The following is a 25,695-nucleotide window of genomic DNA, read 5'->3' on the forward strand; positions in this document are numbered from 1 at the left end:
AAATCTCCAAACTAAGCAGCAAAAAGCTACACATAAATAAAGCCATCTGCTGTGGGGACCCCAATACTTGACCCTATCGATGTGTATGTTCAATTTCACATCTGGATATTTTGTAATGAGTGTTCTTTTCCTCCTTTATCCTTTGAGTATTACTGAGATTGACATGAGAAAACACTAAATTTTTTTGCCAGTCCTGGGGCTTGAAGTAAGGTTTGGACACTGTCCCTAAGCTGCTTTTGCTCAAGGTTAGTATTCTACCACTTGAGCTATAGCACCACTTCCGCCTTTTCTGTTTATGTGGTACTGAGGAATCGAACTCAGAGCTTCATGCATGCTAGGCAAGCATTCTACCACTAAGTTACATTCCCAGCCCTAGTACACTATTTCTTGGTGCCCATTATTCAGAGTTGAGTTCACTGGAGGAACAAATGAGTGACATAATCCATCTAAAGACAAAGATGAGGTGTCATCTTTTGCTACCTTAACCCACCCCAAAATGGAGCCAGATCACGAAGTATGCAGTGATGGGATTTTAATGTTTACTTTCACTTGGTAGACAGTAATAGTTTACACCTATAACACCTATATAGGAGGCTTCAATCTTCAGGATTGGGGTTCAAGGCCGGACCAGATGATTAACAAAAACCCAAACTAGAGGCATTGCTCAAATGGTAAAACACCAGTCCAAAGCAAACCAAACAAACACAAGGCTCAGGGTTCAAACTCCAACACTACAAAAGAATACTTTTACTTGACAGTAGACTTTTAAGACTTAGACTAATTTCTTTAAGGCTAACTGGTATAGTTATCACTAAATATTCATCAACCTAAACAACAAATTAAGATAAATGTTCCTGTTTGAAACCACTCCCTTAGATAACATTTCATTTATAATGCCACTAAACAAACCTCTGGTATACAAGACAGAATTTTGCCCAACATAATCCATTTTGTTTTTAATGTGGGGGTTGTGTTTGGGATACTCCATAAGAACTTGCTTAAGCTAACACCCTTGAAAATTCTGTTTCAAGCCAGGTGCTGTAGGCTCATGCCTATCATCCTAGCTACTCAGGAGGCTGAGATCTGAGGATTGCAGTTCCAAGCCATCCTGGGCAGGAGACTTTGGAAGACTCTTATTTCCAATAAGCTACTCAAAAAAGCTGGAAGTGGCACTGTGGCTCAAGTAGTAGAGCACTCATCTTGAGCAAAAAGAAGCTCAGGGGGGCTGGCAATGTGACCTAGTGGTAGAGTGCTTGCCTAGCATGTATGAAGCCCTGGGTTCAATTCTTCAGTACCACATACACAGAAAATGTCAGAAGTGGCACTGTGGCTCAAGTGGTAGGGAGCGCTAGCCTTGAGTTGAAGAGCTCAGGGACAGCGCCCAGCCCCAGAGTTCAAGCCCTAAGACCAACAGAAAAAAAAGCAGCAACTAGGATTAGCAAAAATCAATCAATCAGTCAACCTGCAACAAGCACCAGGTGGCTCCCACCTGTAATCCTAGCTACTCAGGAGGCTGAGATCTGAGGATCACTATTCATTTTTTTTTTTTTTTGGGTCCAGTCATGGGCCTGAACTCTGGGCCTGGGCGCTGTCCCTCAGCTCTTCAGCTCAAGGCTAGCACCCTACCACTTGAGCCACAGCGCCACTTCCGGCTTTTTTCTTTTTGCTTATGTGGTGCTGAGGAATCGAACCCAGGGCCTCAGGCATGCAAGGCAAGCACTCTACCACTGAGCCACCTTCCCAGCCCCTGAGGATCACTATTCAAAGCCAGTCTGGGCAGGAAAGTCTGTGAGACTCTAATCTCCAATAAACCACCAGAAAACCAGAAGTGATGCTGTAGTTCAAGTGGTAGAGCAGTGGCCTTGAGCTGAAGAGCTGAGGGACAGCACCCAGGACCAGAGTTCAAGCCCCATGACTTATGGAAAGAAAGAAAGAAAGAAAGAAAGAAAGAAAGAAAGAAAGAAAGAAAGAAAGAAAGAAAGAAAGAAAGAAAGAAAGAAAGAAAGAAAGAAAGAAAGAAAGAAAGAAAGAAAGAAAGAAAGAAAGAAAGGAAAGAAAGAAAGAAAAGGAAAGGAAAGAAAGAAAGAAAAGGAAAGGAAAGAAAGAAAGAAAAGGAAAGGAAAGAAAGAAAGAAGAAAAAGAGAGAAAGACAGGGAGGGAGAAAGAAAGGGAGAGAGAGAGAAAGGGAGAGAGAGGAAGGAAGGAAGGAAGGAAAGGAAAGGAAAGGAAAGGAAAGGAAAGAAGGAAGGAAGGAAGAAGGAAAGAAAGAAAGGAAGAAAGAAAGAAATCTGCTTAGTGATGAATCCTTCCTGACATTAGGTAATTACATGTTCTCTCTGAAACAAGAACTAGGGATAAAATGCTTAAAATGGGAATTAACAGCCAAATCATGAAAAGAAAAGCCACATCCTCTTCTTGGTATCTGAAGAGACATATGATTAAGAGTACCAAACAATGAGAGCCAGGTGAGGTGGTGCCCACCTGTAATTCCAGCTACAGGAGAGGTATTAAGCCAATTATAATCCAGGTTGGTCCAGGCAAAAACACAAGACTCTATCCCCTCCAAAATAACTAAAGCAGAAAGGGCTAAGTGTATGGGTCAAGTGGTAGAGCCCCTTTCTAGCAAGTGTGAGGCCCTGGCTTTCAAACCCAGGTAGGTGAATCAAGCAGCAATTATACCTACCTCGAAATCTAGAACTATCCAGAAATGAAAGTCCAGCCTTGCTATGTGAGCACACACACAAGCAACGGACTGCTTACTCCCTCCCCCAACAGGCATTACCTCCACTACGTTATCAGCTAGCAGGAAGAATTGTTCTTAGTTACCCAAAGAATCTGTATACTTGAGATTACCTTCCAACACCAACCGCCTATACAGACTAAAAGAATAGAAAATGGGACATCTTTGCTCTTCCAATGAAAACAAGATAAAACAGAAAAGCCATGGGGCAAGTCTGTCACTGCAGGGTCACATGCTCCTAAACATTACCTTGCCCTCTACAGTTTTAGTGAGGACCTGGGAAATACAGATACAGAAATGCTGGATTCCAGGGTGTGAAGATAATGATGATGGATCTGGGATCAGATCCTTGCAGACTTGCACATTCAGGGTCACATATTCAGGGACTGTTTCATCAAAATTGTCCCTGAAATTTTGTCAAGACTTTACAATACTTTTGTGGTATCCAGCTGCTACAAAAGCTGGCTTTTGAGAGTTGAGCTCATGTAAGGAGTCTGAGTCCACTGGGCATTGTGGTTCACATCTATAATCTCAGCTACTGGAGAGACAAGAAGTGGGAGAATTGTAGGCTGAGGAGAGTCCTGAGAAAAACCATGAAATCCTAACCAAACTAAAGCAAATGGACAGGGAGCATGGCTTAAGTGGTAGAGCATGTGCTTAGCAACAGCAAGGCTTCGAGTTCAAACTCCATTAACACCAGGGGGGAAAAAAAAAAGAACTGAGTCGAAGAAGTTTAGATCAGATCTCCTTCCATTGGCTACTGGGCTGGTGATTGGATGACCACATGATCACCTCTCAAACTTCAGATCTCATCTGTGCAATAAGACAACATTGAAACTGCCCTCACACTGTGAGGTGTGAGAATGAAATGAATGATTATAACAAAAAATGGAGCATGGGGGCCACCGCTGCAGGTCCTGTGTATCAAGTCCTTTGCCTTCGAGAAAAAATGACCAAGTAACTCACCAGGTCCTAGTCTTTGTCTGTTTAGAAGGTAAAATATTTACTTAACTGACAGATAATGGTAAAAGAGATTTAAAAAAAAAACAAAACAAAAACACCATTTGGAAAAGTACCTCTTTTTGCTCAGTCTCTTAACTCTAAAGACAATGTGTTCTAGGTTGTATTTCTAATGTAGCTGACAAAGGCCTACTATGATATGATATGAGAAAGATTCATTAGAAATATATCACGTGTGCTGGGAAAGTGGCTCAGTGGTAGAGCACTTGCCTTGCATGCATGAGGCCCTGGGTTTGATTCCTCAGCACCACATAAGCAAAAAGAAAAAAGCTGGAAGTGGCACTGTGGCTCAAGTGGTAGAGCATTAGCCTTGAGCTGAAGAGCTGAGGGACAGTGCCCAGGCCCAGAGTTCAGGCCCCATGACCGGACCCCCCCCAAAACAAAACAAAACAAAGAAATACATCACGTTCTCAGGCTGGGAATGTGGCTTAGTAGTAGAGTGCTTGCCAAGCATACATGAAGCTCTGGGTTTAATTCCTCAGTACCATATACAAACAGAAAAGGCTGGAAGTGGTGCTACTAGCTACTAGTGGTAGAATACTAGCTTTGAGCAAAAGAAGCTTGAGGGACAGTGCCCAGGTCCTGAGCACAAGCCCCAGGATTGGGAGCGGGGGGGGGGGGGGGGGGGGGCGGGGAGAGACCACATTTTCCTTCTATTAACACTATCATAAACTGAACAGCCTCTACTGCAGCTGTGTCCCCAAAGCACCACATAAACCTGTTGCCCAGGTGAAGGGAGCCAGGTGACCTAAAAACCACTTGCAAGATGAAGTAGAGCTGCTCAGAGTGTGATCAGGGACCATCACAGTGGGGGGGGGGGGGCCTCACCTGGGAATTTGTTAGAAAAGTCAGAGTATGGTACCTTTCCCCAAGCCCTCTGCTTAAGAACCTCACTCCAGAGGCCCAGCTCTCAGTCTTAACAAGCACTCCAAGAATCCTGCTGCAAGCTCAGGTTTCAGAACTATTGGTCTCCAGTGACCTGAGATTGCCAAGCTTCGACTGACTACTCCCAGGAAAATTGCTGGGTACTGATGACTGGTGCCTGTAATCCTCCCTACTCAGGAAGTTGAGATCTGAGGATCACAGTTCAAAGCCAGCCTGGGCAGAAAAAGCATGTGAGACTCTTAATCTTGAAGTAATCACCAAAAAGCTGGAAGTGGACTAAATGGTAGAGGGCCTGCCCCAAGTAAAAAAGTTAAGGGATAGTGTCCATCCCCTGAGTTCAAGTCCTAGTACCAGCACAGAACAAACAAAAAACATCCCCAGGAAAGGTACCCAGGGAACATCCAGTACAAAAGAAAGGAAGCCTGCAGGTACCTCCCCCTTCTAACCAGAATCAGTGAGGGGATGGTTAGCTGTAATTCTCAGTCCTGAGCACTTCGAGGATGAGAGAGGAGATAGCAAAACACTTCCTGGTTCTCTCCCCCCAAAAACATCAAAATGGGTTCTGGAAGAGCGGGAGCTATGTAAGAGTTATCTGTGGGTCACCTGGGCACCAGCAGGTCTTAGAAGAGGTGAGAGAAAAACTGAGTGCCTGAGGAGCGGACTTCAGCCAGTTCTGAACCCTGTGACTGGACTCCCTCAATCCCCAACACAATGACCTTAGCTCCTCAACCAGAAAAGACAGTGACTTGGGGGCTAACTTCTAGTTAGTCTTCCCAGACCCCCCACTCCCCCACAATGACCAAGACTAGCCGGGGACCTGAAGCCCTGGGTCGCTCTCTTACGCCTCCTCTCCACTCTCCCTTCAAATAAATCTAAGCTGGCCAGGGGTCATGACCACCCTTACCAGAGACGATCAGGACCCCCCAACTTTTGGCCTGCCGAGGAAGTCCAGGCTCCCAAACATTCCTAGACGGGTGGCGGCGTCTGTGCGTCACCCTCACGGCGGCTGCGCCACCCTCCGGCCTCAGACGTGGCACCGCGGCCCTTCCATACCTGTAGTAGGACAGCAGGCCATTGCCGAGCACGAACCAGCGGCGCTGGTAACCCTTCAGGTAGTTGGTCCACTTGAGAAGCCAGCCCTTGTAGCTGTCGAGGGGCGGCGAAGACACCAGGACACTGGGGGTCGTGCCAGACACCGGAGCCCCAAGCGCGGTCTTCACCTGTCCAGGTGGCACGGCCTTTGTCGCCAACCCGGACTCGGGGAGGGGCGCGGGCACAGCCCCCACTCCGGACCTCGGCGGGGACGCCTGCTCCATGGCCTTGCTGCCGGGCCCGCCAGCCCCCAGCCTTGGGCTCAACTCGGACCCCGGACGCGTCCCCGGCGGGTCCGATCCCTGCCCAGCCGCCGGGCCCGGCGCAGACTTCGGTCGGTGCCCGGGCTTCGAGCCGTACGCTGACTCGGAAACTGGCTCTCGCACCTGCTCGGGCAGCGACTCCCGCTGCGGTACCCACACCGGCTGGGGTGGAGGCTTGGGCTCCGATCCGGAGCCGGACGTGTGAGCGCTCATGCCCGGAGCCGCGGTGTGGCAGGACAGGCAGGGGACGACGGTGAACAGCGACGAGAGTCCGCGGGAGCGGCCGCCGCAGCCGGCGCCTCGGCTCGGAGCGACCGCTTTCCCCATAGAGCCCGCCGACCCGAGCGCGGCCAAGCAGGGCGCGGGGGCGGGGCGCGGCTGCGGGCGTGGCCCGGCGCGGGGCGTGGCTTCAGGCGTGGCGGAGAGCAGGCACCCGGGGGGGGGGTGGGGGGGGTCTGTGGTTTGTGGGCGTGGTCTTGGGCAGGGGGTGCGAGTGTGGCTTTGTAGGCGTGGTCGGGGCGGGGCTCTGTGTGGGGGCGTGGTCACGGGCGGCTGCGGGTGCTGTTTGTGGGCGTGGCCGGGGCGCGGCGGGCAGGGCAGTCACGTGGTCCAGGCGCCGGGCCGGGAAGCGCGCAGTGCCCTCTGCCTCCCGCGTGCGGCTCCCGTACCCCGATCCCAGCCGCAGATCTGACTTTTATCCCTGTGCCCGCGCCTGGGTAGGTCTGGCCCTCCGAAGGCCTCCTGGAAACGCACCAGTGGACCCAGAACTGGGCGGGAGACCCGGAGCGGACCGCGCACACCAGGCCACCACCCGTGCCAGGCGCTGGGGGAACAATGATGAATGGTTCTCTGTCCACAGAGTGTCCCTCCCTCCCTCCCCCCCCCCCGCTGGAGTGGGTTCGCAGCCCTCCCCCAACCCAAGGAAGAAGGCGCAGCAAGTGCAGCACCCAAACCCCACCACGTACGTCCGAAGCTTCGGGGCCCAGCTCGGTGGGGCTTAAAGCTGGAGAAGTTGCCCTATGCCCCCCCCCATAAACCAGAGCTGTGGGGGGGGGGTCCCTGCAGTGACCAGGAGCGGGAGCGGGTGGGAGGAAGCCTCTCCCGAGCCACCTGGCCTGCCGTCTGTGCCAGGACGCTTCGCCGTCGGGGTCGCTGATGGAAAATGTGGAGACTTTTCTGAAGCATGCGCGTTTTCGTCCACGGAAAGCATCTAAAAAGTGAGGGACACCTGTCACATTTCGCGCCTTTTTCTGGCAAGAAGTCCCTCCTGGGGATTCCCAAGACGGAGCTGGGCTCCGCAGAGGCGAAGCACCAACTGGTATTGAGGGACGGGGTTACCCTTCTCCAGCAGCTCCTGACCAGCACTTCAAGTTGAAAGGTTGTATGTTGGCTTTTGCCCGGCCCCTTCCAGCTTAGACCTCTTTCGTCTCCGCTTGGGTCATCCTCCAATGTCCATGCTGATCTTTGCTTTATGTCAAAATGAGCTGTACGGGAACCGTTTCCTACACGAAGTGGCCGCTGAAATGGAGCCGCCACAAAGATCCTTGAAGGGCTGAGCAGAAGTCCCTGCTATCTTTTTCCTGGTGAGACTCTTTCCGGGGACATTTGTCCTTGAATGGTGGTATCACCTGCAATTGGGCCCTGAATTCTAGAGACCTGTCTCCTAAGTACAGACAAACCTAAGTGGGCAAGTTACCCCAGGAAAAGTGACTGCCTCTGGGCAACACTGGGAATCCGGAGAACTGAGCAACTGGGAGCTGGGGTGGAGGGCTTGCTTGCCTTTGACTAAGACGTTATGAATGATTTAATGTTTTATGGTATGTTCCTCCTAGTTAAAAAAAAGAGCTGTTTAAATCACACTGGGAAAGCTGATTAGAATTCAGTTTTCCATCCCTCATCTCCCTGAGATTCTGACTCAGTGGGTTTTAAGATGGAAGGCAGGACCATTCATTTTAATGAGCTATTTAAGGGATTCTGTGGATGGATGGGTAGATCATGGACCATATTTGGTGGACAGTGATGTAGAGGAGAAATCTTGGGCTCTAGGAATCATGCTCAACCACTCTCTGGCTTTAGGACCTTCAGCCACTGTGTGAGTTTCCTCTTACTCATCAATGTAATAGAGATAATATGTGCTTTGATGTTGTAATTAATTGAAATCCATAAAGCACAATTGTTATAGTAGATGCTCAGTAAGTGTACTTTGGTGCTCCATGAAGCATTTAACCAGAGGCCAGAGCAAAAGCTGAGAACAAGGTTGACAAGCTTGGGAAGCAGCCACAAAAGAGAAAGCTCAACATCAGCTAGGGATGTGTCAGGTATGTTTGTGAATCTCAAGGAGAGAAGCTGACACATAAATAAATCCTTAAGCTGGGTGCCAGTGGCTCATGTTTGTAATCCTAGCTACTTCGGAAGCTAAGATCTAAGGATCACAGTTCAAAGCAATGTCCAGGGAAGAAAAGCATGGAAGACTCATATCCAATGAACCAGCAAAAAGCTAGTGGAGCTGTGAGTCAAGTGGTAGAGCACTAGTCTTGAGTTAAAAAAGTAAAGGACAGTATTCAGGCCCTAAGTACAAGCCCCAATACTGGCACACACACACACACACACACACACACACACACACACACACACACACACATATCCTTAAGAATGATTGGACTTCTGCAACAAATTGCCAAGTTGCCTAAGATGACAGGGCCTAAGTTATGAGTTTTCCCAGAGTAGGTGGAGTCACAGAAAGGCATTCAAGGTCAAAGCAAGCAGGGAACCCAATATCCCAAATTGGGAGAGAACAGCTGGTTTTGGAAGAGCTAGGAAGGACATGGAATACGGTTTGGGGGATGCTACAGTGTGGGGGATGTTTTTGTTTCTAGAAACTGGGTATCCTAAGCTGGGTGCTGGTGGCTCACGCCTGTATACCTTCCTAGCTATTCAGGAGGCTGAAGATCGTCATTCAAAGCCAACCTGGGCAGTAAACTCTGTAAGACTCTTATCTCCAGCACCAAAATAGTCAGAAATAGAGCTATGGCTCAAAGTGTTAACGTACTAGCCTTGAGCAAAAGTAGCTCAGGGACAGTGCCCAAGCTCTGAGTTGCAAGCCCTAGTACTGAAAAAAAAAAAAAAAAGAAGAAGAAGAAGAAGAAAGGAAAGAAGGAAGGAGAAAGAAAATGGGTATACTAAGGACAAGGGGATTTTTTTTCACATTTAAAATGCTAGATTCTTTCCCATGGAAATATGGTGACTCTTAAGTCTTAGATAGGAAAATGCAAAGCTTGTCTGGAGAAATGGCTCAAGTGGTAGAACACCAGCTTAGCAAGCAAACCTGCTAAGCTCAAGGCTTCTAAGTTGTTTTATTTTGTTGTTGTTGTTTTGTTTTGTTTTTGGTCCAGTTGTGGGGCCTGAACTCTGGGCCTGGGCACTGTCCCTCAGCTCTTCAGCTCAAAGCTAGCGCTCTACCACTTGAGCCACAGCACCACTTCTGGCTTTTTCTGCTTATGTGGTGCTGAGGAATCGAACCCAGGGCCTCATGCATGCAAGGCAAGCGCTCTACCACTGAGCCACCTTCCCATCCCCAAGGCCTCTAAGTTTAAAAGTTTAAACCCTAGAACCCAGGAGCGGGGTGGGGTGGGGGCAGAGGTTGATAAAAATTGCAACTCAGGCCAGTGCTGGTGAAAACATAAGACCCTCTTTAAAAAATAAAGTAAAAAATAGTCAAGTTATGTCTCAAGTGGAACCACCCCTGCCTAGTAAGTTCGAGGTCCTAAGTTTAACAGTTTGAGCCCTGGTACCAGAAGGAAAAAAATAAAAGGATTGCACCCAGGCCAATCTGGGCTAAGACATAAGACTATATCTGAAAAATAACTAAAGCAAAAAGGGCCAAGTGGTACAGCTGTTGCCTAGCATGCAAAGAGGCACTGGGTTCAAACACCAATACTGCTTTGAAAAGAAAAAGATTCAAAGGGTAAACAAATGTAGTACCATTGTACTCACTGGACACTATGTTGAAAATGAACAATACAACTTGTGGGTGGGGATGAGAGGGAAAAACTGGGAGAGAATGACTTTGTCCAAAAAGAAATGTACTCATTACCTGAATTAAGTAATTATAGCCCTTCTGTACATCATCTTTTAAGAAAAATAGTGACTATGATCATTTGAAGTATCACCTTTATAAAATCCATACATTAGCTGCACAAGTGCCTAAATTTACGAAAGCAAAAACACATATCGTTGGCCACCTTTGAGGTTACTGCAGTACCAATTCATTATTCTGAAATTGATAAAGGGAAATAATTAAATCTGTATGTTTATAGCACAGAAGTAAGTTTGGACTATAAGATACAAAGTGGCCGGGTGCTGGTGGCTCACACTTGTAATCCTAGCTACTCAGGAGGCTAGATTTGAGGATTGCCATTCAAAGCCAACCTGGGCAAGGAAGTCCTTAAGACTCTTATCTCCAGCTACCTACTAAAAAAAAAAAAAAAAAGAAAAAAATGTCTGAAGTGGAGCTGTGGCTTGTGTGATAGAGCCACAAAAGCTAAGAGACAGTGCCCAGGCCCTGAGTTCAAGCTCTAGGAATGACATACACATGAAAAAAAACTTCTCTAGATTAACCCTCATTATCAGCCTGTAATCTGTCATAGCATGCATATCCTGGTTTAGAATCCCATTTACTCTTCAAAAAAATTTAGGGTGTTTCTGTATGGTTTTCTTTTTGTTATTTTCTTTTTGTTGTTTAGTTTCATCTGTCTGAGATGCGACTCAAACTTGGTACTTAAAGCGTTTGCTCACTGGTTAGCACTCTACTTGTTTTTGTTTACTTTTTGGTGGTACTTGGGTTTGAGTCATGCCCTCCTGCATCTGTGTGTGTGTGTGTGTGTGTGTGTGTGTGTGCGCGCGCGTGTGTGTGTGTCCATCCCAATAATGGGGCTTGAACCTGAGGCACCTTTTTTGCACAAGGCTGGTGCCCTACTACTTGAGCCACACCTCCACTTCTGGCTTTTGCTAGGTAACTGGAGATAAGCATCTCAGAGCTCAAACTCCTGAATTAGCTAGGACTATAGGTGTGAGCCACTAACACCTGGCTTATCATTCCAACTCCTTAGAGAAGACTTTTGCTTTGTTTTACCTGGTAGGAGAAATGTCATCTGTACTTGCAAAGGAGTAAAGAACAGGCTAGGGTAACAGACTACAACAGCATTTCCCACAGCTCCAGATTCTGCGGAAGTCCCTGCTTACATAGGCTGACTTGATACAAAAGGATACAGGGAAGTCTGTGTAGGGCAAAAGAATAGGGCTAGGATCCGCCCTAAAGACTCATCTGTTACAGGACTTTTCCTCAGCTTGGCACTGTCAGGAGGCAATAAAACCTGATTTCCACAGATACCAGATAAATGAGCCTCTCTGTGGCAGGGAGGGACGAGGACACATGGCCTGCAGGCTGCAGCCATCATTTTCAGTGGCCCAAATGTTGAACGGGCAATTGCTATTCAAGCAGATTCTCCCTAGAAAGCCCAAAGGAGCCCTGCACCTTCCGGCCAGAGGCCCCAGACCCCCAACACCCAGGGTTTTCATCTGATTCCTTTTATTTTCTCCCTAGTAATGCTCAAACGTCAATTCCATGAGGGCAGAAAATTGCAGTCTGTTTTGTTCACTGATTTGCAGCACTTATAAGAGTACCTGGTCCACTCGGTGGGTCCTTCATGATGCTTTCTTACTTCACTGGGAGGACCCTGCTAAATGTCCCCAGCTCATCTTCAGAGTTCCATGAGAAGTTTCTACAGGAAGGCTGCCAAAGGCTTCAGGAGACCCCCCAGAGCTCCAGGATCTGGACTCCTGTGTGCTTCTGCTGGTGAACACCCATACCCACATCCAGGCCTGCTTTGGAGCTTGATCTTGCTATCTCTGCCTCCAGAGAGCTGGGATTACAGGCATCAGCCCTCATACCTTTTAAGACTATTTTTGTAAAAAGAACTTTTTGTGTTCTTGCACTTAGGACCTTGGGACATGCTATACTGGGAGATTTTTTTTTCTATTATGTTTGTGGGTTTGAGGGTGGATGTGTTGTGCTGGTGTCTGGAACCTAGGGCCTTACACATGGTAGGCCAGAGCTCTACCATGGAGTGACAGACATTTCCAGGAGGACTCAGATATTAGACATTTATTTTGCCAGTCTTGGGGCTTGAACTCAAGGGCTGGGCACTGCCACTGAACTTCTTTTGCTCAAGGCTAGTGCTTTACCATTTGAGCCACAGTGCCATTTCTGGTTTTCTAGTGGTTTTTATTGGAGATAAGAGTCTCATGGACTTTCCTGCCCAGGCTGGCTTTGAACCACAATCCTTAGATCTCAGCCTCCTGAATAGCTAGGATTACAGGTGTGAGCCACCGGCACCTGGCTAGAATAAATATTCTTCAAGAGGAAAAGACAGTGCCTGGTTCATATCTGAGAATGCCAAGGAGATCCCCTTAATAAAATTCTACCACAAAGCCAGTCATGTTACACACCTAAAATCTAAGCTATACAGGAGGTAAGAGGATGGATCATGGTCAAAGGCCAGTCTGAGTCAGTGTGACACCTGATCTAAAACAAACCAAAGCTGGGTGCTGATGGTTCACACCTGTAATCCTAGTTACTCGGGCTGAAATCTGAGGGTTGTAGTTCAAAGCCAGTCTGAGCAGGAAAGTCTGTGAGATCCTGATCTCAAATTAACCACCAAAAAGCCAGAAGTGGAACTGCAACTCCAGTGGTAGAGAGCCAGCTTTGAGCAAAAAAGTTCAAGGATAGTGTCCAGACTCTGAATTCAAGCCTCAGGACCAGCACATAAAAACAAACAAAACAACTGGGGACATGGCTCAAGTGGTAAAGTGCTTGCCTAGCAAGTACAGGGCCTTGAGTTCAAACCTCTTGAGATCAAACCACAGTACTACATAAATGAAATTATTTCCCACATATAACATGTTATGGTTAGAGAACAACGCATACAGAACATAGTAAGTGCTCTAAAAGACAGAACACTAGTAAGACACAGATATATTTTCTTATTTCTGAGGAATCTTTCATTCTTGGTTGCCAAGGAAGGGTTCCATCTGCCCCTTCTGTCTCTGCACTCCATAAAGAGCCAAGGAATGCCTGGAGAAAGATCATTTGTCTGTTTCTGTCCCCTTAAAGGTCTGTTATCAAAAGTCTGGTCTACAAAGAGATACTATTTAAAGACAATGAAGCCTTTAAGAGGTGGGGCCTAGTGAGAGGTCTTTAGGTCATGGGTGGGGGGATATATGGTCTTGAAGGGAAAAGTGAGACCCTTTCTACTTCCTCTGCCTCCTTTTACTTTTTTTTCCTTTCTCGCTGGCCATGGAGTGTGTTTGCTGGGCCATGTACTCTATGTGCATGCCATGATGTGCAGCAGCCTCTGTGGTTCTATCTTTCCTCCCCCAGTGACATTTGTCAGCATATGATGGGAAACACAGGGGAAGGGAGTCAAGCTTAGTGGAGGCATGGTGTTCTGCCACCAATTTTACTTGACTGCTTCAGTGAAGACCTTTAAAGGTGGGCGGGGGTGGGCAGTTGCTGTACATTTTGGAACTCTTATGTAGATTCAACCGTACAGTGTATCTTAAGGATAAATAAATAGCTGTTGTGGCATCTTGCCAGTGTACATGGCACCACCAGTTAGATTTTTTTTTTTTTTTTTTTACTAATCTAGAAGACCATTTGGACTTTCTTTAACTCATCTGATTAATTCAGCTGATTTTTGACCAGATGGCCAGTTTCTACCAGTTCTCTCAGGAAGATGCTTCTGGAGGGAATTAAAGAGTCTATGTGACTACCTGGGCTTCCGTTAAACAGCATATCTAGTGAAAATGCCTCGAAGGAAATTCTGTGCCTCTCCCTTCCCTTGTCCTCATTCGAAGAGAAGTGCTGAAGATTGAGCCCAGGACACAGAACACATGGGCAGATAAAGAAAAAGACTGAAATGAGAGGCCAAAGTGTTCTCATCTGGGTGCTAGCTAGCAATGTCCTTTCCTGCTGGTCTACTGACAGGACTCAGGGGGTCCTACCACCTAGATGGTTGCCTCTTGCAGTGGGGATTATATTTGGTCTCACCACCAGATGGAGAGGCCCAACAATAACCATCTCTTCTGCATGTCATTTATCAAGAGGCACCAGTAGGTGTCGCTGTGGGCTATGGGACAAAGCTGTGGCCCAATACACAAATTTTTTTAAAGCTGGAAAACTGGATGCTTTATGTTAGGGATGAATGAAAAGTGACAGAAGCTGAGCACTGGTGGTTCACGCCTGCAGTCTTTAAGGGGCTAAGATCTGGAAGCTTGTGATTAGAGGCCAGTCCAGGCAGACGAGTTCCCCAGGTTTCATCTCCAAAATAACCATCAAAGGTCTGGTCTCGGGGTGTGACTCAAGTAGTACAGCCTCGGAAGCACAAGGTTCTGAATTCAAATGGAAAGGGGGGGGGAGGAGTTTGAGCTCTCACTAAAAAGTAGCAGCCTCTAGTTCTCAAAGAAAGTCCATAAAGGGGGAAATCAAGCATCATGAACATTTGTCTGCCTTTCCACTCCTGATCTGACCCTTCAGGGCTCTGGAATAGCTGAGAACACCAGCTTATGAGAAAAGCCACTGAATGGTGCCAAGCAGCAGGAGGCAATGCTGGGGAGGAGAATGAGAACTTCTGAAGACAGCTTCTAATGGCTACCTGGAGGACCGAGGTCCTCCCCGAGCAGCTGTCATGATGCAGAATCATCACAGGAGTTAGGACACACACCTGGTTTTAGTTCTCTACTACTAATTTTCTGTGTGACTGTGGGCAAAGTCAAGCTACCTTTCTGGTCCTCATCTGTAAAAGGGGGTGGGGGGGTTAGGTTTTTTGTTTGTTTGTTTGTTGGTGGTTGTAGGACTTGAACTTTGGGCCTGGGCACTGTACCTGAGCTCTTCAGCTCAAGGAAGAGGTCTACCACTTGAGCCACAGAGCCAATTCCAGTTTCCTGGTGGTTCACTGGAGATGAAGAGACTCACAGACTTTCCTGCCTGGGCTGGCTTTGAACAGTGATCCTCAGATCTCAGCCTCCTGAGTAGCTACGATTACAGGTGTATATGAGCCATTGGTACCTGGCTAAAATGCGATTCTTCTAACTTAAAAATAAATGTACAAAGCCAATAAACCACCAGAAAAACTGGAAGTGGCACTGTGGATCAAGTGGTGGAGCACTAGCCTTGAGCTGAAGAGCTGAGGGACAACGCCCAGGCCCAGAGTTCAAGCCCCACAACCGACAAAAAAAAAAAAAAGTACAGCTGGGCATCAGTAGCTCACACCTGTAAATCCTAACTCCTCAGAAAATCTGAGGATTCCAGATTGAAGCCAGCCTATACAGGAAAGTCCGTGAAACTCTTATCTTCAATTAAGCACCAGAAAAAGACAGAAGTGGAGTTATGGGTCAAGTGGTAGAGCACTAACCTTCAGGGAAAAAACCCTTAGAACAGTGCCCAGGCCCTGAGTTAAACCCTAGGACTGATAGGTCAGTGGTAGAACATATGCTGGGCTGAGAATATGCAAGGTCTTGGGTTCAATTCCTAGGAAGGGAAAGAAAGGGAAGGGAAGGAGGAGAGGGCGGGGGGGGGGGGGGGGGGAAGGAAGGTTCATCTTTGCCCAAATCTTGGAGGCTGGCTTGATTCAGCCTCTTGCCTGAGCATCCAAGGGACTATCAATCAGGACTTTTTAGGCTAGAGGATGGGAGATATTAGAAGACGCAGACAATTAGAACTGCTGAGGGTGTTTATGTTCCGCTGTCTATTGGTCTTGTTTCATTGTTCTGATGGTGTGGCTTGGCTCCTTTCAAGTTCTTCTTGGGTCTGACTTGTGATTCTCAAAGGTCATAACTAGGGAGGTTGGTTTGCCTTGCGAGACTGGAGTTGCGCCTTGTGAACCCGCAGGCTGTCCAAGTACTGCTGGATGTCCAGGGACTCCTGTCTCCAGTTCCCCAGCTTACGCTGCTGCTCTGTTATGAACTTTTTTTTCAAGTGATCGTGCAAGTGGCTCATCCTTTTCTTGGTCTTGTCAGATGTTCTTATCTTACAAAACAAACAAACAAACAAACCCACAGGTAAGGTTAAGTTCAAGAAGCCACTTCAAAGCAGGAGAGGCAGCTGAGGCTGCTGATAGGTGAGAGGCAGATGGCCCTGCCGGACCCAATATTTATCTATAACATCTCTGACTCACAGGAAGACTATTTCTCTGTTTGTAAAAAGTGGGCAGGAAGCTGGATAACCACTTTGGTGCCTTCTGATGGACTGCAGTTAAAGGCTTTACTTTGACCTTAATAGGATGTCTAGTTGAAAACTATTCCCAAAGAAATGGGTTGTGGTTTCTCATCTCCTTTTGCATTCCTATGACCGAGTGATAGAGGATTCGCCTGTCTCTTACCCATAATGCTTTTCACATACTATCTGTAACACTTCTTATGTCTTTGTGAATTCTACAATTCCTATCCTATCTCCCACACAGTAAAGTCTGGGAAGGCCTACTGTCTTACTCTTTTTTTTTTTTTTTGGTCATGGTGCTTGAACTCTGGGCCTGGGCGCTGTCCCTGTGCTCTCAAGCTCAAGGCAAATGCTCTACCACTTGAGCCACAGCGCCACTTCCAGTTTTCTAGTGGTTTATTAGAGATAAGCGTCTCACAGACTTTTCTTCCCAGGCTGGCTTTGAACCGTTATCCTCAGATCTCAGCCTCCTGAGTAGCTAGGATTACAGGCATGAGCCACCGGTGCCCGACTTGCCTTACTCATTGAGTGATTTATTCCAATAAGCTAGTTGTGCTGCTGGAAAGAATGCTAAAAAAAATATTAGCTGCAGGTGTTCTTGGTGCTATAATGTAATCAACCAAGAGATGGGACACATATTTCTAAGCCAGGCAGAAAGTTACATAGCCCTGAAAAAGTTCACTAGAGGTTAGATGAGTTAGATGAGTACTGCTTAGAACAGGTGAGGGGCCTGAGTTCCTTCCCCAGGGAAGAAGGAGAAAAGGAAGGAAGGGGAGGGAGAAGAGAAGGTTGCAAGGGAGTGTCAACATTGGGTTGTCCAGGATGAGGCGGCTGGGAACAAGTAGAAAAATGAATCTGGATGGGATCATGGGTGTCTATAACAAGTTTTTCTAGGGGGTTCTAATAAACTTGATGTTTAATTTTAGTAATGATTTGAAGACATAGCACATGTTAATTCATGCAAAGAAGTACTTCCTAAAGATCAGTCAATGTTGACATGATTATTTTGACACTAGGAGTTAAAAAGGGAGGGTAGATGGCAAACGAGAGAGGTGCCTTTGAAAACACTTAGTTCAACCAGTGGTTTTGACATCTTGCTGACATCTGGTTTTGACAGATGCGTGACAAGAATACAGACCCCAGAGATTCCAGTTTAGTAAAATTTGGATGGGGCCAGGTTAGCCCACACCCCATCCCACCAGGCTGCTGTAACTGAGCATGAGCCAGGCCCATGACTCAACCTGGGCTAACTGCAGTCCTTCTCCAGGATTTGTCTAACTGGAATGACCACAGAAGCCAGGCTCTCCTATCCCAGGCAGGAGACAGCCACCCTGCTCAGGGCCACATTCAGAAGACAGCAGATGAGCTGCAAGTACGTCCCAGAGGTAGAGCACCTGCCTAGCAAGCATGAAGTTCAAACCTCAGCTTTGGCTTTCACCCAAAATGAAAGAAAATAGGTGAAAAGAAAATAGAAGTTGAATGGTGTAGGAGCCTTTTCTCTTCCCACACATAGGCACCCTGCCCTATCTAATTTGCTTGAATTACTTCAAATTCAGTTTATATAACCTGGAACTGAAAGTGTCTTAATTCATCCTTGTTTTTTTTTTTTTTTTTTGCTGTTGCGCATTTTTTTTTTTTTAATATCAGTTGTGGGGCTTGAACTCTGGGCCTCGACAATGTCCCTCAGCTCTTCAGCTCAAGGTGAGCCACAGCGCCATTTCCAGTTGTCTGGTGGTTAATTGGAGATAAACAGTCTCACAGACTTTTCTGCCTGGGTTGGCTTTGAACTGCGATCCTCAGATCTCACCCTCCTGAGTAGGCAGGATGACAGGTGTGAGCCACTGGTGCTCAGCTAATTGGGCTTTTTTTTTTTTTTTTTTTTTTGATGGGGCTTGAACTCAGGGCCGGGGCACTGTCTCTGAGCTTTTTTTGCTCAAGGTTAGTACTCTGCTACTTTGAGTCCCAGCTCTACTTCCTGTTTTCTGATGGCTAACTGGATATAATAGTCTCACAGATTTTCTTGCCCTGGCTGACTTTGAATCACAGTCATCAGATCTCTGGCTCCTGAGTAGCTAGGCATGAGCCACCAACCTGTTTTATCAATGAGAAAAGTAAGCCCTAGGGCTGGGAAGGTGGCTCAGTGGTACAGCGCTTGCCTTGTATGCATGAGGCCCTGGGTTCGATTCCCCAGCACCTTATATGCAGAAAAAAAGAGCCGGAAGTGGCACTGTGGCTCAATTGCTAGAGCGTTAGCCTTGAAGTGAAGAGCTGAGGGACAGTGCCCAGGCCCATGACTGGACCAAAAAAAAAAAAAAAAGAAAGAAAGAAAAGTAAGCCCTAGAGGACAACTGAGCTGGCCTGCCCATCCCCAAATCCACCTTATTTCCACTGTACCTCGCTATGGGAAGTTTAACAGGGGGAGAGATATACAGATCACAGATCACCACTCTGGTTTGATTTAGTTTTTTGTTGGTTTTTTTTTGGGGGGGTCCAGTCATGGGGCCTGAACTCTGGGCCTGAACGCTGTCCCTCAGCTCTTCAGTTCAAGGCTAGCGCTCTGCCACTTGAGCCACAGCGCCACTTTCAGCTTTTGTTCTTTTTGCTTATGTGGTGCTGAGGAATCAAATGGCCTCAAGCATGCAAGACAAGCCCTCTACCACTGAGCCACCTTCCCAGCCCCCTTTTTATTGTTGTTTGATTGTTTGTTTGTTTTTCCAGTCCTGGGGCTTGAACTCAGGGCCTGGGTACTGCCCTTGAGCTTCTTTTGCTCAAGGCTAGCACTCTACCATATGAGCCACAGCACCACTTTCAACTTTTTTGTTGTTGTTGTTTATATGGTACTGAGTAATCAGACCCAGGACTTCATGCCTGCTAGGCAAGCACTCTACCACTAAGCCATATTCCCAGCCTCTGGTTTATTTTTTGTAGTACTGGGGACAGAGCCCAGGGCCTAGCATCTGCAAGGCAAGCACTCTTCCACTGAGCTCTAGCCCTTGCTTTTGGCTTTCTTGGCCCTTAAGAGAATCTTTAAGGTTCTCCTGCTCTCTTCAATGACAGAATCCCAAGGGCCCACCCAGATTTGACCCTGAACATGTAAGGAAGCGCAGCAGTAGGAAGAGCTGCCTGCTCTGCTTGAAATGAGTCTGGTCTTAGATTATCTTGTTCACTTTTCTCTTCCAGTGTTTAATAGTATCTGTCTGGAGTAGGCCCTGAATTCATCAATGTCCAAAAGAATCAACAGCGTGACTTCACCTGAGATTTCCAATAAGCAGGTCAAATCCTACCTAACCATACACGAACAGTGGGAGAAGAGCCTCAATTCTCATCTGGAAAATGGGGATGACCTCTATGGGGGAGGGGAAGCGTGATGGGCAGTATTGCTGCTGATTCAAGCTCCAGGATCTGAGATACTAGTATCATGGAGTCTTTCTCTCTGGCCCCTTCAGCTCAGGGAAAACAGGTATGACATGTCTGAGCAAGTCACTGGTTTATGTCATCTGCTTCATGCGTAAAACTGTGGCCTGGCTGAGGCTACTAGCAACTCAGGAGAATGAGATCTAAGGATTGTGGTTCCAAGCCAGACAAGGCAAGAAAGTCTGTGTGACTTTTATCTCCAATTAATCACCAAAATAGCCAGAAGTAAAGCTGTGGCTCCAGTGGTAGAGCACTAGCATTGAGTGAAAAAGCTCAGGGACAGCACCCACACCCTAAGTTCAAGCCCCAGGACTGGAAAAAAATGGGGCCTGCCCACCTCAGGATACTGGGATTGTGAAATGAGGATGGGTGGGGCCCTAGCAGTAGAAAACATAAATCCTTCTAGCTATTTTACCTTTGGCTCAGAGACTCGAAGTGCACTGAGGTTGTCCCGAATGATCACCCGGGACAAACAGCTCTTGGGTAAAAGTTTTTTCACAGCAGCTTCAATGGAATTCATTACACTGAAATGGGGAGGATAAAATGGAAAAGGTTAGAAATGGCCAGAACTTGACAGGCTGATGTCCTACAGAAGTTAAGGACTCTTGCTTATGACAAGCCCTGATTTCCCATAATTGTCAGACAGATCGGAGTAGCCATTAAATTATATTTTGTGAGTGTGTAAAGGATTAGGTCCTCTTTATCCAGAAAAGCCAAAAGGAGGAGGAGGAGGAGGAGGAAAGGAAGGAAGAAAGGAAGGAAGGAAGGGAGGGAGGGAGGGAGGGAAGGAGGGAGGGAGGGAGGAGTGAGTGAGCTAGCGAGCTGGGCACCGGTGTAATCCTAGCTACTCAGGAGGCTGAGATCTGAGGATCACAGTTCAAAGCCAGCCTGGGTAGGAAAGCCTGTAAGACTTTTATCTCCAATAAACCACCAGAAAACTGGAAGTAGTGCTATGGTAGAGCGCTAGCCTTGAGCTGAAGAGCTGAGGGACATTGTCCAGGCCCAGAGTTCAAGCTCCATTACACACAAAAAGAAAGAAAGAAGTGTGTGTGTGGGGGGGGAAGGTGGCTCAGTGGTAGAGCGCTTGCCTTGCATGCATGAGGCCCTGGGTTCAATTCCTCAGCACCACATAAGCAGAAAACGCTGGAAGTGGTGCTGTGGCTAAGTGGTAGATCGCTCGCCTTGAACTGAGAGCCAGGGTTCAGGCCCTATGACTGGCAAAAAAAAAAAAAAAAAAAAAAAAAAAGGAAGGAGGGAAGGAAAGGAAGGAAGGAAGAAAGAAAGAAAGAAAAGCTAGCTAGGTGCCCATGGCTCATGTCTGTAATCCTAGGTACTCAGGAGACTGAGATCTGAGAATCACAGTTCAAAGTCAATCCAGGCAGCAAAGTCTGTGAGACTCTTACCTCCAATAAACCACCAGAAAACTGGAAATAGTGCTGTGGCTCAAGTGGTAGAGGGCTAGCATTGAGCAGAAGAGCTCAGGGACAGCTCCCAGGCCGGGAGTTCAAGCCCCACAACCAACAAAAAAGAAAGAAAGAAAGTGAGGGATGTTTGGGGTAAAGGAATTTAGGGGACTCTAGAGAATGAGAGGCAGATGATGGAGTAGAGTGGGAAGGGGTAGGGTGGGGCACGAGGCAGCTAGAGGTTTAAAAAGAAAACAATGTGGACAAAATGAGGAGGTGGCTCTACCAAAAAGTGGAGGTATGGCTCAAGTGGTAAAGTGCCAGTCTTGAGGGAAAAGCAAAGTGAGAGTATGAAGCTCTGAGTTCAAGTCCAGTACTGACACACAAAAACACACTTTGGACAAGATGATTTATTGATTAAAAAAAAAACTCAGACACTGAGTGTTTCACTTTTTGGTAATTTGGTTACTTACATCTTGCTTTAGAAATACACTCCTTTAAATTGTTCGCTTACTTAAAATGTTTATATTTCCTTTTGTTCTTTCTTTACTTTTTGGACTGAGTCTTCCTATGTAGACTAGTCTATCCTCAAACGTTCTCCTACTTCAGCCTCCCAAGTGACAGGATTTCAGGTGTGCATCATTTCCTCTGGATAGCTTTTCTTTTTCTTTTTCTCTATACTGAGGATTGAACTCAGGCTACTGTTTAGATCCTAAAGTTTGGAAAGTAAATGTGTAACAACCAGAAAGCAAGTTAATATTGGCAAATCATACAGTAAAATACATATAATCAGCTGGGAATGTGGCTCAGTGGCTTGCTTAGCATGCATGAAGCCCTGGGTTCGATTCCTAGTACCATATACACAGAAAAGGCCAGAAGTGGTACTGTGGCTCAAGTGGTAGAGTGCTAGCCTTGAGCACAGAGAGGCTCAAGGACAGTGTCCAGGCCCTCAGTTCAAACCCTGAGACCAACAAAAACAAAAACAAAAAAATACATATACTCATATATAAACATCCTTGGTGTACTAAATGGGGGAAAAAGCCAACAGTGTACTGTTTGTGATGTATTTTTGAGGCTATTTTTTAAAATGATTTTGTTTATCTTAACTAGCTTACATACAGTTATATAGAGGGAGATTTCACTGTTACAATTCCACAGGTTTATATTTCAATTGTGATTTTTTTAGTAGGTATTATAGCTGGGTGCCTGTGGCTCATATCTATACCCAGCTAATCAGGAGGTAGAATTTGTGAGGACAGCAGTTCCACGCAAGCCGGGGCAAAACAAAACAAAACAAAAAAAAAAAAACCCGGAAACTCCCATTTCAACAGAAAGAGCTCAGTGTGGTGGCATATTCCCACCATTCCAGCTATGGTGGGAAGCATAAATAGGATTGTAGTCCATGCCAGTCCCAGCAAAAAGGGAGACCCTATCTCAAAACCAACCAATACTGAAAAAAATCGTAAATTATAATATGTATATGTGGATAAACCTAGAATCATACACATCATTTTGCTGGTCCATCTCATTTTCCTCTAAGTATACACTCCTCTTATAATTAGGATAAAATTGTGCTTGGTGCTGGTGGCTCACACTTGTAATCCTAGCTACTCAGGAGGCTGAGACATGGAGGACTGAGATTCAAAAACAACCCAGGCAGAAAAGTCTACAAGACTCCAACTCCAATTAACAAATTGTTGACTAGAGGTGTTGCTCAAGTGGTAGACAGCCAGCCTTGAGCAAGTAAGAGCTCAAAGCCCTGAGTTCAAGGCCTTGTACCAGCACGTGCCCATGTGCGCGCATGCAAACACACACACACACACACACACACACACACACACACACACGAATAAAAAGACAGTTTTTGAAAGGTAAAACATTTTGGAGAATTTGACATTTTTTTCCCAAATACATTTTCAGCCAATTTGTAACAATGGTCGTGTTTGTGTGTGTGTGTGTGTGTTGTATATGCCAGTTCAGGGGCTTGAACTCAGAGCCTGGGCGCTCACTGTCCCTGAGCTTTTTTTTTTTGGCAATCCTGGGGCTTGAACTCAAGGCCTGGGTATTGTCCCTGAGCTCCTTTTGCTCAAGGCTAGCGCTCTACCATTTGAGCTACAGCGCCACTTCTGGCCTTTTCTGTTTATGTGGTACTGAGTAATCAAACCCAGAGCTTCATGCACACTAGGCAAGCACTCTACCACTACACCAAATTCCTAGCCCTGTCTCTGAGCTTTTAAGTGCTAAAGGTTAGTGCTCTATCACTTGAACAACAGCTTCACTTCCAGCCTCCTCTCCTCTCTCTCCCTCTCCCTCACCCTCCCTCTCCCTCTCCCTCTCCCTCTCTCTCTCTCTCTCTCTCTCTCTCTCTCTCTCTCTCTCTCTCTCTCTCTCTCTCTCTCTTCCCCTCCCCCTCAGCTAATTGGAGATGAGAGTAGCATGGACTTTCCTGACCAGTTAGCTTTGAACCAGAATGCTCAGATCTCAACCTCCTGAGTAACTAGAATTGCAGGTGCAAGCCACTGGCACCCAGCTGTTGTTGTATTTACAAACAAGCATGAGCTGGGTGCTGGTGGCTCACGCCTGTAATCCTAGCTACTCAGGAGGCTGAGATCTGAAGATCACGGTTCAAAGCCAGCCCGGGCAGGAAAGTCTGTGAGACTCTTATCTCCAATAAACCACTAGAAAACCAGAAGTGGCGCTGTGGCTCAAGCGGTAGCGCGCTTGCCTTGAGCTGAAGAGTGCAGGGACAGCGCCCAAGCCCAGAGTTCAAGGCCCATGACCCACAAACAAAAAAAAAAAATGAGTATGAACAATGCACAAAGTAAGCATCCTCAAACTCCCTTGCTCTGTTCTAGTTATTTTTTGGGGGGTGGGGTGGGGTGGGGTGGGGTGGGGTGGGGAAGGGGATAGGCACTGGGCTTGAACTGAAGGTCTCATGTTGTCCCTGGAGTTCTATCCTGAGTCATATCTCTGCATCCCTCATCCCCACTGCATTTTTTTTTTTAACCTCTGTGTAGGGCAACATGGCAGACATGAGCTGATGGGAAAGGCTGAGTCATATATAAAAGTCTCTCAAAGCACATTTAGAGGCAAAGCAAAACAAAAAACCAAATGAATTTCTAAGTGACTGGAGCCTGCAGTCTTAGCTATTTGTCAGCCCCAGGGGGGAAAAAAGGGTTTAGAAGACTCCATCACCAACAATGGCTGGGTGTGGCTGTGAGCACTCCTAATGTGGGTACATTTTAACCCAGGCCAGCTGTCCTAAATGAAGAACTTCCTCCTTTTTTTTTTTTTAAAAGACCATTTGGGCCACACCCTAAGTATAAAATGGTATCCTATCTCAACAATGTAATGAAGTAGGAGAGCACTTGCCTGGCAAGGGTGAGATCCTGACTTCAAACCCCAGAGCAGCAAACAAAAAGCCTAAATTTACTTAAGGATGCACAAAACACTCTTTACTTAGTAGTGTACTAAACTTACTGATACAGTACTAGCAAGAAAGGAAAAGGGCAATGATTGGAGATAATCCCTTCCAAGGAGTAAATAACGGTTATTTTGAACCAAATTGTTTTCCAGTGAAGTCTCTGGGAGCCTGAGGGTGAAAGCTAGGAGTAGGTGAGAGGGTTTGTTTGGATTGGGGCCAAGCAGAAGGAACTGGAGGGTTGTTTTTTTTTAAGGGGGGGGGGTGTTTGTTTTGTGCTGGTACTGAGGCTTGAACTCAGGGCCTGGATGCTGGTCCCTTAGCTTTTACTTTTTTACTCAAGGCTGGTGTCCTATCACTTGGGCCACAGCTCCACTTCTGGCTTTTTGGTGGTTAACTGGAGATAAAGAGTCTCATGGACTTTCCTGCCCAGACTGGCTTTGAACCGTAGTCTCAGATCTCAGCCTCCTGAATAGCTATGATTACATACAGGCACCCGGGTGCCCGGCTTTTGCTGAGGAGTATGTCTGGCAGGTTTTCGTTTGGGAAGATCTGGCTTCTGCTTGGTTCAGGCCTCACCCCAAAGGGCGCTGAGGGTCACCTAAGGTCCAGCCTGGGAGATGGAAAGCCCAGGACTGGGTTGCAGATGGAAATGTGCAGGAGTTAGGCCCTGGAGAGGGTCTGGGGGAGGAACTGGGGGCCAGATCTACAAGAAAAGCGGGATTTCGGGGGGTCGTCTAGGGGCGCGCCTCGGGAGTGCGAGAGTTTGGGCTGTGCCCAGGGGTGAAAGGGCAGCCCAGCCGCACCTGAACGGCACCAGAGGCTGCTCGCTCCGCGGTCGCAGGAAGCAAGTCTGCGACTGGACCCCGAGGCGACTCTCATGCCGGTGGTCAAAGTTTCTGCGCCGGAAGTCCAAGCTCCGGATGGCGCCGGAAGCAGAGGCAGCTTTCGTAACGACATTACCGTCCGTCGACGATTCCGGGTCACTTTTGGACGGGGTAGTGCCTTTCATATCCCGCAACGACTGGAAAACGGTAGACTGGCTGTGAGCCATGGTAGATGAGCACTGGCGCCAGCGGAGGCAGAGGAAGACAAAGCGATGGTCCCCGGAAAGCGAAGGTCTCGCGCGTTGCCCAGGAGACGCGCGAAGGGGCGTGGCCTGCGAGGGAGGGGACGTTCTCTTA

At 47.1% G+C, this 25,695-nt stretch overlaps 2 protein-coding genes across 3 annotated transcripts in view; both read right to left on the reverse strand.

The window, feature by feature from the left end:
• Nucleotides 1-6,327, reverse strand: part of Osbp2 (oxysterol binding protein 2) — a 126,584-nt gene extending 120,257 nt beyond the window's left edge. For both annotated transcript variants that reach the window (XM_069994525.1, XM_069994524.1), the window contains exon 1: nucleotides 5,699-6,327. In XM_069994525.1, coding sequence (XP_069850626.1) covers nucleotides 5,699-6,327 — 629 coding nt within the window. The remainder of the gene's footprint in view (nucleotides 1-5,698) is intronic.
• Nucleotides 6,328-15,774: 9,447 nt separating this feature from the next.
• CUNH5orf52 (chromosome unknown C5orf52 homolog) lies at nucleotides 15,775-25,647 on the reverse strand. The gene is made up of 3 exons (XM_069994787.1): nucleotides 25,318-25,647; nucleotides 20,103-20,211; nucleotides 15,775-16,084 (listed from the first exon to the last, which is right to left on the reverse strand). The coding sequence occupies exons 1-3, from the start codon at nucleotides 25,563-25,565 to the stop codon at nucleotides 15,893-15,895; spliced, it is 549 nt and encodes a 182-aa protein (XP_069850888.1). The 5' UTR covers nucleotides 25,566-25,647; the 3' UTR covers nucleotides 15,775-15,892.
• Nucleotides 25,648-25,695: the final 48 nt, after the last annotated feature.

This window comes from Dipodomys merriami, unplaced genomic scaffold (genome assembly GCF_024711535.1).
Source record: "Dipodomys merriami isolate MVZ:Mamm:240054 unplaced genomic scaffold, mDipMer1.0.p SCAF_45, whole genome shotgun sequence".
Lineage (NCBI taxonomy): Eukaryota > Metazoa > Chordata > Mammalia > Rodentia > Heteromyidae > Dipodomys > Dipodomys merriami.

What these genes read in the sequence shown, in the direction of transcription:
- CUNH5orf52 (XM_069994787.1), bottom strand. Translation starts at nt 25,565, where the DNA reads ATGGCTCACAGCCAGTCTACCGTTTTCCAGTCGTTGCGGGATATGAAA. An exon ending in CAGCCTCTGGTGCCGTTCAG is followed by an intron (nt 20,212 to 25,317) that starts GTGCGGCTGGGC and finishes TCCCCATTTCAG; the next exon opens with TGTAATGAATTCCATTGAAG. An exon ending in TTCGAGTCTCTGAGCCAAAG is followed by an intron (nt 16,085 to 20,102) that starts GTAAAATAGCTA and finishes TTGTTTTGTAAG; the next exon opens with ATAAGAACATCTGACAAGAC.